General features: G+C 44.4%; 2 protein-coding genes across 4 annotated transcripts in view; both read right to left on the bottom strand.

Moving 5' to 3' along the window:
• Window positions 1-37: 37 nt before the first annotated feature.
• The window catches only part of LOC110977099 (uncharacterized), a 48498-nt gene continuing 35735 nt past the window's right edge, over window positions 38-12800 (bottom strand). For 2 of the 3 annotated variants that reach the window (XM_087145194.1, XM_022230919.2), the window contains 3 exons: window positions 1816-1912; window positions 1053-1221; window positions 38-874 (listed from right to left, as the gene is read on the bottom strand). In XM_087145194.1, the coding sequence (XP_087001320.1) occupies window positions 1074-1221; window positions 1816-1912 (245 nt within the window). In that variant the 3' untranslated portion in view covers window positions 38-874; window positions 1053-1073. The remainder of the gene's footprint in view (window positions 875-1052; window positions 1222-1815; window positions 1913-12800) is intronic. The other variant, XM_087145195.1, reaches the window with a different exon arrangement.
• On the bottom strand, window positions 1919-12665 carry LOC110977100 (uncharacterized). Its single transcript, XM_087145198.1, has one exon. The coding sequence runs from the start codon at window positions 5233-5235 to the stop codon at window positions 4249-4251; it is 987 nt and encodes a 328-aa protein (XP_087001324.1). The 5' UTR covers window positions 5236-12665; the 3' UTR covers window positions 1919-4248.

Genomic DNA, 12800 nt, shown 5'->3' with positions numbered 1-12800 from the left:
GGACAGTGGCAATAAATATTACAGAGTAACACACCAGTATGTCTGAACACCACTGATTTATAACACGTGCAAACGTTAGATTCAACACACACACACTTCTCTTTATAAACCTTATACAATTTTTCCAAGCATTTCATTACCAGTTTCCGTAAAAAAAAATGGTAGTTCATTTTTTACAAAATGCAGTACATGTACTATACACACAACTTACAACGTACATTACATTTTTGAGGACGGAATGGAATGTTCACCCTTTCACTAATGCTCAGCTGACTGAAGCTCGTTATCAAAATATCTGTTCCCTTTCTCCAATCTGTTCCCGCAGTTATCCTTAATATTTGGGCCAGATTCCCAGTTCTGTAACCTTCAACCCATGGCCCCCTCGTTAAATATTTGAAACTCTTTTCTAAATATCCCTTGGAGTCAACATTTCTGCCACTAGCCCCCTTCCCCGACGATTTGACGCCACTCCTAATTCTCTGGAGGGCGCCTCATTGTAACTGCTGGTTTACACCCTATTGATGCCATGCTAACCTCCAAAAAGCCAGTTGCTCTTAAAGTGCCACTCGTCGTAATATTACGATGCGGGTCAAGGTACAAGTTTATGATGAACCCATTCTATTGCTAGTCCATATAAGCCTCAACAGGGCTTTGTCCTTGTCACCGACAATGACTGGATTACAACACCAACATCTATGGGCGAGGGACACCATTGCTAGAAAGTGGCTTCCTTGGGAATTCGTATTACTTTCAGCCACGGTTACAACTTTCTGATGTGGCCTCGGCCATCCTGATGGGGCCTCGGGCATCCTGATGTGTCCTCGGTAATCCTTGAGAGGTTTGAGAACAGCGAGAGGATTGCTGTCTTTATGACCTTCAAGAATGAGGATCAACTGAAGTTGAATATTCACATGCAACCTGACTGGCAGTGAAAGCTACCAGTAAGTTCACTTCAGGGCTTGGCATTATGGATTACAGAGAAAAGTCTGGCTAACAGAAACAAAAATGCGATTTCAGAACCTCTGAAAGGCAATGCTTGCTCTCACACTCACGTATGACAGATGACCAGTCTACTATTCTTCCAGACTATCTCCTTCCGCGTCTCCTCCGGCCGAGTTCATCCTCATGAAGCTGGACTGGGTTTCGAGCTCGTCCGACATGCCCGTCATGTCGTAGCGGAGGTTCCCCTCGATGCGCCTCATGCTGCGATTCTGGGCTCTCCTATCGGAGGGAGAAAAACCGACCCGACACGTCACCCTGAGATGCCGAAGCTCGGGTTTGCAAAGTAAGCTTGCCAGTGACAAAAAATTACAAGCTATTATAGAAATTACTTCAAAGAGACATGCTGCACATTTTAAAAGTTAACCATTCAACTTGATTTAAAACTCTGCCAACAGAGAAAAATGGCATCAAAAATTTTGAGGTCAAATTCAACTGTCATACCTTGTGAGGTTTCTAGAATTAATTCGGTAATCATGAAAAACCCACTAATTCAGTAAAACCGAAAAAAGGAGGGGGGGGTTCGAGTAAAGAACAGTTGTGTCAGTAAAAGTCTGAAGTCAGCTTTGGAGAACACGTTTTATATTATACTGAGGGGGTACCTCCAGACAACTTCAAGAACCTGCCTTCAAAGCACACACAGGCAGAACATCCTTTTTCAGTGTCACAAATGAAGAGATTACCAAGAAAAATCCATTGGGAAAAATGCAAATATCCCCTTTTGTATGTTAGTATTTCTTGCTTTGCTTATAGAAGTGGCACTAGGCACCCCCCCCCACTGTGAACAGAGACGAGGACTCGCAAGTGGGTACCCACCTGTCGATATTCTTGGCCAGATTTCGCAGCTTGGCCGCCGTCATGATGTCGTCCGTCTCGTCGCTCTTCTGACCGCTGGGTCCTTCTGAGATCGTGGCTGCAAACCAAAAAGCACAAAAAATGACTCGGAAAAGAGGGGGGAAATGGAAAATTAGATGAACCAGAGGCACTGGAATGCCCACTCTGCTGCGACTTCTCCCCGCGTGCAGTCTTGAGAAAGGATTCTCAAAAGGATAGATAATCCTACATTTCCATTTCTTCTTCGGGAATGCTGTTTGTGCTTTTTACTACCGAGAACAGTTGTTAATAAGACGGGATATTGGCTCCAATGTAATCTTTGCTTTGACATGACTTATAAGGTCTTCACAACGGGGTATAGTTCTAGAGGCATAATTTCAGGAAGCTGGAAGACACTTCCTTGTACTTTGCAGAGAAGGGTGCACATCAAAGTGAACGGTCGGTGACTAATGGGCAAATTGTACTGAGACATGCCATTTCTCACTGGTTGTCAAAAATGTCAAGTTTTAAAAACATCCGGGCATGTAAAACGTTTTCAATCCAGGTGCTCTCTAAAAAAAAAAAAAACGCCCAAAATAAAAGATTTCTTCAATTTCTTTTCAAGATCTGGGGCTTTGCTTGTTTTCTGTCTGCTGGACCATGCAAAATGCCATGAGCTTTTGGTGCTGAAATCAATTTCCGAGAACCACTGACGAAAAACCTGCTGTAATGAGAGTAAAAAAAATGCACAGTGAACACAAAGATACATAACATGCTTTGAACAAGGTGAACATTTTAAAAGCGGCAACACTGCATTTATTTGACTACACGCAGCTCTACACATGCAGACAAAATCTGAAAAGTGTGAAAATCTTAAACCAATCATCGTCTGAGGCCATTTTTGAAGGCAAAAATATCTTTAAATTAGCAGTTAATAATTAGTTCAAATGTCAGTTCATGAATCGAAACTACCTTCCTCCAATGATCTCTTATTTTTACACTGCCGGACCAATGGGAGACTTTGAGACGCAAGGTGGCGGCAAACAAACCGGTCCTTTTCTGCGGTTGTGAGCGTGCTCAGAACAAACGCGCATGCCCAGAACTGCACGCACATGCCCACATCAACCAACAAGGACGTTGTGTCTGCCGCCACCAAGCGTCTCAAAGTCTCCCATTCACAGTCTGTGAGTTTGTCGGCCCATAATACAGAAGTTAATGATGGTCTTACAAATTAACCCATACATCAAAACAGGCAAGTTTACAGAGCTCTCCCATTGTGACAGAAAGATATCTCATCATTACCCAATCTTTAATTTCCAAGCCGCTAGGACGGCAACATTTGATTGCACAAAGTAATAAACTGTCTGCTAGACGTTTACTGGCATATTAGACAGCACCCTTCAAGCAGAAATTCTTTGATAAAGCAGCAAAATTCTCATGCCAAATTCAATTTAAAAAATTGAAACATGTTCTTTTTAGAACTGTCGATACTCTGAATTAAAATAAACTAAAAAGGACCACTTTTTACTATTCAAATTCAAATATTTAACAGTGCACTTTTCATTTCTATTTACAACATGTAAAGTAGGCACTCAGATCCAGGAATTGTTTTTTTCGGGGGGGGTCAACGAACTCATTAGCTTAGGTATGATAAACAATTACTGGCTGGAAGGGGTCAATTTGGAGGTTTTGGCGAGCAAACTGGTGATTTTCAACCCCTTCCATCTCTTCTCTTTTGCATTTCTTTCGCTTTCCCCTTTCTTGACTTTTTTGTTTTTCAATTTTTTATGGGGGAAGGGGTCAAGTACCCCTTTTTGCTCCCCTCACAACTCCCAGGACTGACACCTCTCATTTGATCTGATACGAATGCGAGTATAAGTTCGAAACTTAAAATGCACCATATTGATTAAGCTGACTTACTGACCTCAGCAGTAAAGAAAGTTCTCACAAGCACTCAAAATGGCTACATCTACACCACTGGGCTGCTGAATAGGATGCAATTACCGTTCTTCTCATGCATATGAATATTGCAATGTTCATGTACACTGATATACTGTACACTAATCCAAATGGCCCCCAAAACACGGTTAAAGATGACACAAAGAACTCATAAAAAAAGGTGAACGGGACTTAAAGAAGCTTGTTCTCGCTAACCCCTTCTATAATCTATTCCAGAAATGGTCTGGTTCTACTGTCAGGAACTGTATGGGACTGCACTCAGACGAGGGGTTAGGTAAAGAAGAGAGATAAACATGGTTGGCCGTCGACCGTCTTCCAAATTTGGATGAAAAGGGAAAGCGGCACTGGGAATGCAAATGCAGTTGGTACGCGTACGCAATGGCTTTAATTGGCACGTGCACCTGTTTCTGCTGGGACAACAACACGGGGGACGCCGAAACTCACAGAGCTGTGTTATAAAATTATGGCATAACACTCTTAACGTTTTAGTTTCGGCGCCACGGCTTTCCATGTGCTGCGCAGAACTTTCCTATGCTCCGCCTGCATGAAGGTCAAGAAAAGGGTGCCGTACATCAGTTGCAGGTACGCCAGCAGCATCGTCACCACCACAAAATTCAACGCCAAGCTCAGCTCAACTTGGAAACAGTACAGGAGATTGAACCCGATCGCATAGGGGATCCAGACCAGATTGAAGGACCCCAGGTAGAAGATGTACCCCTTGGTCGTGCTGAAGCCCCGCCTTAGCTGTCGGACTCCGTTCTTGCCAGCATTGGGCAGCATGTTGCGCTCATGTTGTATCTTACGCTGCTGCTGTCTAGCAATGCGCAACAAACTTACCACAAACCCGGTAATAACCAACACACCAAGACACACTATTACGGTAAAGAAAAGGGTAAAGATGCGATAGGGAGGAGTCTGTCTCAAGGACTCGAAATCGGCCGTGTTTGTGAACTGTAATTTACTTCCGAAAGACACTCCAAAACCAGCCGAAACAACCAAGGACGACACCCAGCAACTACCAATGAGAAAGCCGCAAGCCTTATTCGTCATTAAGTCTAGGTACCTCAAAGGATACGCGACCTTGACATAGCGGTCACCGGCGACAATCGCACAACTGCACACGAACGAAACGGTCACAGAAATCACGGCAACATAAACTAAGTTGGTTGTCTGTGAAGGTGTGGTGACAGAGTCGTCATAGGCACGTACAGTGGGAAGTAACTGCGGAATTATTAAGACAGCGCTCAACGCACTTGACATCGCTATTGAAGCACACAGATTGGCGAGGAAGTAATTGGAGGCGCTGTGCAGGGCACTGTTGAAAACCACCGAGAAAATTATATACAGGTGGATCACGAGACTGATAACAGCGCAAGGTATAATGGTAACCAGCAGTCCATACGCAACAGGACTGCTTCCTGGATAGTGATCTGTATCTGGTGAACCACTTGTGTTACTTTCCATAGTAAGAATATATACTACCAGAAAAATCTCTCAACTGGTGCTACTAATGCTCAGAATTTGATTTCTACCAATTACATAAAAAATTAAGGGTACTGGTATAATAATGTTAGGATGGCAGAATGGTAGATCTCGGCAAAATTATGCTTTCGTAAAATTCCCAACTTAATGCACTTACAAGTGACCTTTGGTACAGTCATAGCAGAAGTAAGGAAACAGTTCCGACGTTTGTGTTGGAAACTATGATTAAATCTCAAACGGCTCTATGATACAATTCATAAATGTCTGTCGGTTACAAAGTCAGCTGGTCATGCCGAAACATCGGTTGGAGCGTTTGGTGCCATTCCTCCGAGTCAGTCTCCAATACCCTTGCGAGAGGAAAGATCGTTCCCAGTAGCGACGTTGACAGTTGCACGGCAAATTGTGGGAAGCTGCACAGAAACGGTACGGCTTAGTCTTGGCTTCAAGCCCCTCAGCTGGTCTTTCTCCGTCCATCTATCATGTCCTCAACTTATGTCTGCCACGAGGAAGATTTTGTAGTCCATGGCTCCCGGAAATGAGTATATGGAAATCCACGCAGGGAGACGTGAGACGATTCTGGAACAAGTCAACTTAATTGTGGCCAGTCCCCGATAGATGCGAGTGAAAATGTAGTCGACAAGTTTTGACTATTCAATGTGGTGCTTGCATATTTACCATGAGGGAGAGCTGATGAAGGAGAAAGTGTGCCGGAATCGCTTAAGAAAACACACAGAATGCAAGCAGGCGGCGTGTCGGTCCAACACAGGACAGTTGTCTGTAAAGCCAAATGGCCGATTGCCCCAGCTGACAGAAAAATGGTGCAAAGTCGTCTGATGTCTTGGTGACTTATCTGTCCATCAGACTTTTCTCTGACCCGAGCTACGTTTCCTTGCACTTGCAGTAAAAAATCTCAAAAGAACTAACCGCAAAGGGGATTCATCCATCAATGACTTCACCACACAATGCACCTGTGTGGCGTCCAGTGCACCTTGGTCTGTGCTACTAAATTCTGCGTATTTCAGGCACTAAATTGACAAGCAACACAGAAAATTACGGCGGAAGAATATAAGGTTTGGTGATCTACTCTTTCTGACACTGACCATGATCTAGATTTAATCACCCTCGCTGCATCCTCCCAACTCTCAATTCTGTTAGTTGATGGATGGTGCTCCATTATCTCAAACCGCTAATATTGGTCCCAGTTTATTATGCGTATCACAGAGCCCACGTTGGCTGCAATATTTACTCACACAGTGCCTCCTTTTCAACTGACAAGGACAGCGAGTAAAGTCAGCCGTAAATACATCTCATCAGTTCCAAAATGGCAGGCGGGTTATTAGCCCGCTAGCGCCTCTGTAATGTCGGGATAATTGCGTGGAACACGCAATTTCATGTGCGTCGTTCAATGTCAGATACAAGTACACGTACACGACAAAAAAAATCCCCGTCATCTGATTGGCTAGTCGTCGATGTCAAAACAGTGTATGGGCATTTGATCTTTGCCCAACCTTGGTTAAAGTTTCCACATTGTCGGTGAATTTCCATCACTGTTGGTCAAACACTGACCAACGATTGGTAAAAATTTGCCCAAGGTTGGGAAGTTGATATTAACACCAACATTGGGCAAAATATCAACCCAAATGTGACCAACCTTTTTAGAGCGTAACAACCTGTACTTCAATACTGAGGTCTGATTTACCGGGGATGGTTTCGAAAACTCCATCCACCATGAAACTGTGAAAAGAGAATGACATCACACAGAGCGGTTAGTCCAACATTTGTAAATTAACTGTGTGTGCGTTATCATTGTCAAGGCGGTTTAGATATTTTGACAATCCTGTGGGCACTGTCTGTTGCTTTCTGATAACTTTCAGCTCAAGCTGTGCCTTGAAACTCAAATTTGTCATTCTCTCACGTGCACTGCAAACACTCTTACGTGTACATCAGACTGAGTCTAGTCCTCTGATAACACCATAAGATGACTACATCAGACTGGGTGAAGTCCTCTGATAACACATTCTGAGGACTACATCAGCCTGAGTGTAGTCCTCTGATAACACCGAGGGTGTTGAAGTAACACCAGTGTATTGACACCAGAGTTTTGGCAGTGTGGGCAATTGAGGCATATTCTTTCCACCAACAATTGTGCCTTGACTTTGAGGTCTCAACTAAGGGCAAATTTGAAAACGCCGTTCACAACGGTGACTGTAATCTATGATGACCTCAACAATATCACTTAATGGAAAGATGACTAAGTGCCATATTTGGAGCAGATAGTGCACTATATACAGCCGACACGCGTTCTTGCAATTACAGAGCAAAAAGCATTAAAGGTAAAACATGGCATGCCAAATACATCTGTTTTCATTTTTCAGAACTTTGATGACGTAAGGAAAATGATATACGTCACACAGTTCACGCACTGGTTACATGTTATACACACTGAAGTTTTTGTCGAACCACCTGCCACGCGCTGCGCAGAACTCTCCTGTGTTCCTCCTGCATGAACGCCAGGAAAACCGTGGCGTACATCAACTGGACGAACGAGACCAAGTACAAGACGTTCGCAATGTCTCCAGCTATGCTTTGGTCAAGGCCATCGACAAACAGAGTGAGATCGAACGCTACGACGAAGGGGATCCAGCAAAGACTGTAGGACCCCAGGTAAAATACATATCTCATGGTTTTACTGGAGTCCCTGCCCAGCTGTGGGATTCGGTTGTCCCCGACGTGGGGCAGCATGTTACGCTCGGTTTGTATTTTGCGTCGCTGCTTTCTGGCGATGCGTAACAGACCCAACATGAACCCATTGATAATGAGGAGAGAGAGAAGCACCGATGTAGTGAACACTACAGCAAACAGTCGAAACGGAGGATTTGATCTTAGGTCTTCAAAATATGTCGAAGTAACATTAGTGGAATCAGACTTCACTGTAAAAGATGCAGTAAAACCCGAAGAAACAATCATCGACAATAGCCAGCTTACACTTATGAGGATGCCACAAACCTTATTTGTCATTATACCTAAATACCTCAATGGATAGGCTACTTTGAAATATCGGTCCCCGGCTACAAGACTCGCTGAGGACATATATGAAAAACAGATCAGGACGCTAAAGATGAGAAAGAATTCATACGAATGTACAGCCGTGAAGGCAGCATCTGTTGCTGAGCACTGCATCAGTTGAAGGCTCAATGTGCAAATGCACAGTATACACGAAATCCCGATTGAAGTACTCAGATTGGCAAGGAAATAGTTGGAGGCGCTGTGCAGACTTCTGTTAAAAAACACTGAGAGAATAATGTACGATTGGATGAACAGGGCAATAACGGCCAGGAGTATACTAGCTACGAACACGGCATACACCACAACACTTCCGTTGGTTTTCATCCTTTAGAAACACTCCTCTAGGTCTTCAATGCATATAGCGGTGAGAACTTATTGATAAGTGGGAACAAAGTTAACAAAATGAAGTCTGCAAATTCTTTCAAAGCTCCACGTTATTCTGCAGGATCCCAAATCCCAATGTCAGCTGCAATCAACAGAGCAGCTGGTTGTGACCAGAAAAGTGGCGTATAATTTTCTTCAGATGTTGCACTGAGAACGCCTGCTGAGGAAGAGTTGTAACTTCAGGTGTGGCTGCCACACAGATACCAGATGATGGCCTTGGAGCAGCCTCCTCACCAAGTGGGAGCTCTGCTGGATTTATTCTCTGCTGGTCCCTTCAACAGCCAACCTTTTCACACGACAAGGCACGGTTCACGGAAGCAGGGGCAACAAGAGAAGACGAGTCTTCTGCTGAGAGTGGGCAGAATCTCAAAGTAGCGACTTCCGTGATGGAGTCTCTCGTGGCAAGGAAAAAAATGCGACAGGACGAAGGGGAAGATGACCATGGAAAAACTGTGCCAATGTGCCCCAGTGGACGCAGTTGGTCTCAAAGTTGTGGCTTGTTGCAAGGGCCGCTCAACGACAGCCAAAATAACGACAGATTATCTCAGCTGAATACAGGGTGATCTGAGAGTCAATCAGATGTCCTGGCAGTCTGGATGGCTTGTTTATACCAGCTTTAAGGACACGATGCATTTTGTGTAAATATGTACAGCTCGGAATACAGTATTTCTAGTGCTGCATCGATGTTTAATGGTAAGGTTTTTAACACAGGGAACTGCGTGGTCTGCTTAAGCAACGAACAACGGAAAGGAAGACATCGAGTTTTTTTCTGAAACTGAAGAAGGTGTGGATCTCATTACCCCAAGCAGCAGAAAATAATTCCCCTTCCTCAATGCCGGTCCCGTAAGCGCGGTACTGCTTAACCTTGACAAGACAGTCTATCAGAGCCATAAGTAACACAGTGCGCCTCTGCCAAATTAATGCTTTAATGGACAGCAGAACAGCGGGGGCAGTCATTGTCAAATCTATCTTCATTAGATCGACAGAGAGGATTAGGATATTGGCTTACCGGCAGTGATCAACAGGTAAACACGGGTGCGCATACACTTGGGATGTTTCTGTGGAAAACGAAATCTTGTGTCGGCCATTTGCAAAATCAGCCCCATATGCATGACCAGCACTAACGGTGACGGAAACAATTTTCAAAGCAGTGGGTCAGTAGTGAGACCACCAGGCATCAGCAATTTATAGACTGATCCAGTAAGCCCTGCCCCATTATAGAGCCTGCCAAGTGGGGGGGGGATGCCCCCCGTCAAAAAATATGAGGGCACTGCCCCCCCCCCAGCAGCCGCCTTCTGCTGCCAGCAGCCAGCTTTGTGTTTTCCTGTTGCTGGTGGACAATCATCGCATCAATTATCAAGAGCCAGTTACACGGCCCAATTTCTAAAAGCTAAAAGCTCTCTAAAAGCCTCCCCCCACCATGGTCATGATATACAAATTTAATAATACGAGCGGATAGATGGGCAGGTACGGCGTTTATCGTGTTTTAAATGATTACGCACTGAGTGCATCCTTGAAAGTGCACTTGGTTTAGAGTGCGTGCGGTTTTTCAAGAGGCGAGGTGCTTCCGTATAGAGCCTCCTCAACAATTTGGTGAGGACCAGTGAAAAGCACGCTGTGACAGTGATGTTCTCGACATATTGCCTCCGTGAGTTTGCTCAACCCCTATTATGTGATCTCATCATTAGGCATGATACCATAATTGAGGATGCCCGAAACATGATGCAATGATTTCCTCATCAAAGCTGACTATGACTTGTCTCTTTCAGAAGTTGGAATGTAAATACCTCTTGTAAACTACTTAACAACTGGAAAACTTCAATCAAGGACCAAACAGGTGCTACTTTGCAGTAAAACGTAGCAGCGTCTTTGCTGGTACCCTTAGCAGAGCTTTGATTCGTTAGGTACAAACTTCTCCCTCTAAACAGACAATCACTTTCACCGGGAAGTGGAATTACTGCGATGCAAGGCCAGGTGAAAACTAAAGGTTGTAGACAGCTTACAGACTGTGATTGAAAGACTGAGACAAGGTCATTGTTGAAAGAACGACAGGCTGCAGGGGAAGAGTTCAAATGTGCGTGCAGCAGGATAAGAGGTTGGGACACAACGAGAGGATCGATGTACACCTACACTTGCTCTCGAGATGAAGATATCAAAAGGATGCAAACTAGGAACCCAAGCAAATGTACAGGTAGGATGACACGGGACACCATGATTCTGGGGATGATGTCAGATCCTCAGCAGTGAGCCTTGTGATTTTGCTGAGGATGAAATAAAGAGCATCGGTCCGCAAGCGACAACAGCGCTGACTGCTTGAGGGCATTTTCGAGAAAGGACACACTGTCTGCTCCTTGGAGAAATTTTTGCTTCACTTGGTAAGAAATGCAACTGAGGTTTGAGGTAACACTTAACAGCTTGGCAAATGGTGGAAGCTCTCTGAAATGAAGAGGAATCGCTTGTAGGTTTCACACAAAACTGACGGGATGGTACTGATCTGAGGGGCGCATTGTGATTTTTCCAACAGAATGGCAACATCTCCGACCCTTTCCGTCATGTGCTCGTAATACTTGGAAGTTGTGCTACATCAACCATTCGGACCCAGAAACCAGCTTATTCTTTCTGTACAGCAAGCAGTGTGCGCATCAAAGCAACGGAGTGGGGAACGGCGCTGTGATTACAGACTTGGAACGCAAGTCAGCGAATACTCTCCAGTATTCACAGGAATTAGCGTCTAGATTCCAGACATTGGTCAAAATGACCTTGGCAATTCTCGTGGAATCTTGGCTTGGAGCTGGCTCATCGTGAAGGACGGAATATTTTTCGATGCCTGACAACTCAAGTAAGAAGTAGTGAATGGGTCTCCATAAAATGGAGCAAAACAACTCGACAGCTTCCTGCGGAATGGCTTTCCCAACAACTGTAACTGTGATTGTAAGTGTGTTGGGAACAATGATCTGTCTGATCTACCTTTGGCTCATCTTCTCCATCATTCTCAGCCGCAGACTCAGAAATCAGTCCAATTTTTTTCTGGCAAGTTTATTTGCTACCGAACTTTTTTCCATTCTGCTGCTAGTGACCGAAATTAACCTCGACTCAAATTTTCGCTTTCCAAAGACACCAGTGTTGTTTTTTGATAGCATCTTAGGAGCTCTTGCCCATAGCTATTTACTGTTTTCTGCAGTTGTTGCTGCTGACAGATATTTCAAAATTGCCAAGCCCATGCAGTACATGCGACTGATGTCCAACAAAGTATGCGCCTGTATTATCTTAGCTGTTTGGGGTCTCTTAGCTGTCGTTTTCATTGGTTCGTTTGTCGCTAATCTGAGCTATTTTGACGCAGATTTAGTTTCAATATGTGATCTATTTCTGGACAAAACTTTCTTGCATCAGTCGGTCATCCTCTTGGACATTTTTACAATTGCCTCCTTGCTACCGATTGCGGCATTTGTCGTGGCTCTTGCCTCCATTGCCAGAAAGCACCAGCGCAGGATAGCGGCTGAGAGAATCAATCTTGGACACATTAGCACCGCCCACCAACCAGCTGATACCAATGAAGACGTCAGCCCCAGAAGGCCACATTCTCACAAGTTAGTCTGGTACTTATGCACGTACTTTGCAACAATCGTTATCGCATGGGTTCCAAACACGGTCCTTATTACTCTTGTCACGTTCGAACGTATCAGCCTCACCCAGGCTGAGTATATTGTTATGTACGTTCTCGACGGCATTGCAATATTGCAGATGGTGTTTGGGGCGCTTTTTCTGGCATACATGCAACGTGAGCATAGACTACTTCTGAACAATGCGTGCCAGGCCATCCTTAACAAGTTTACGCGCTGAACCATGAAATCTATTTTAGCCTATTTTTGAAGAGCACCTCTAAAGAAAACATGTTTTCTCCGATTTTATCTGTTCGAATAAATATGGAAACATCCAAATCGAACGCAGTGTCATTTGTCTTCAGAACTCAACTATAACAAGCTAAAAAGGGTTTCTTTGGGGGGGGGAGTTCGTGCCAAGATGCAAATTTTGAATGTAGACTAAGTCATTCTGAGAAAACAGAGAAAACGAGGGGAACCCTCGCTCTGTATTCGTAG

Source organism: Acanthaster planci, linkage group LG13 (assembly GCF_054643075.1).
Source record: "Acanthaster planci isolate LZ-2023a linkage group LG13, COTS_SCS, whole genome shotgun sequence".
In the NCBI taxonomy this organism is placed as follows: domain Eukaryota; kingdom Metazoa; phylum Echinodermata; class Asteroidea; order Valvatida; family Acanthasteridae; genus Acanthaster; species Acanthaster planci.
Note: the sequence above shows the minus strand (reverse complement) of the source record. Positions and strands in the feature narration are given on the sequence as shown.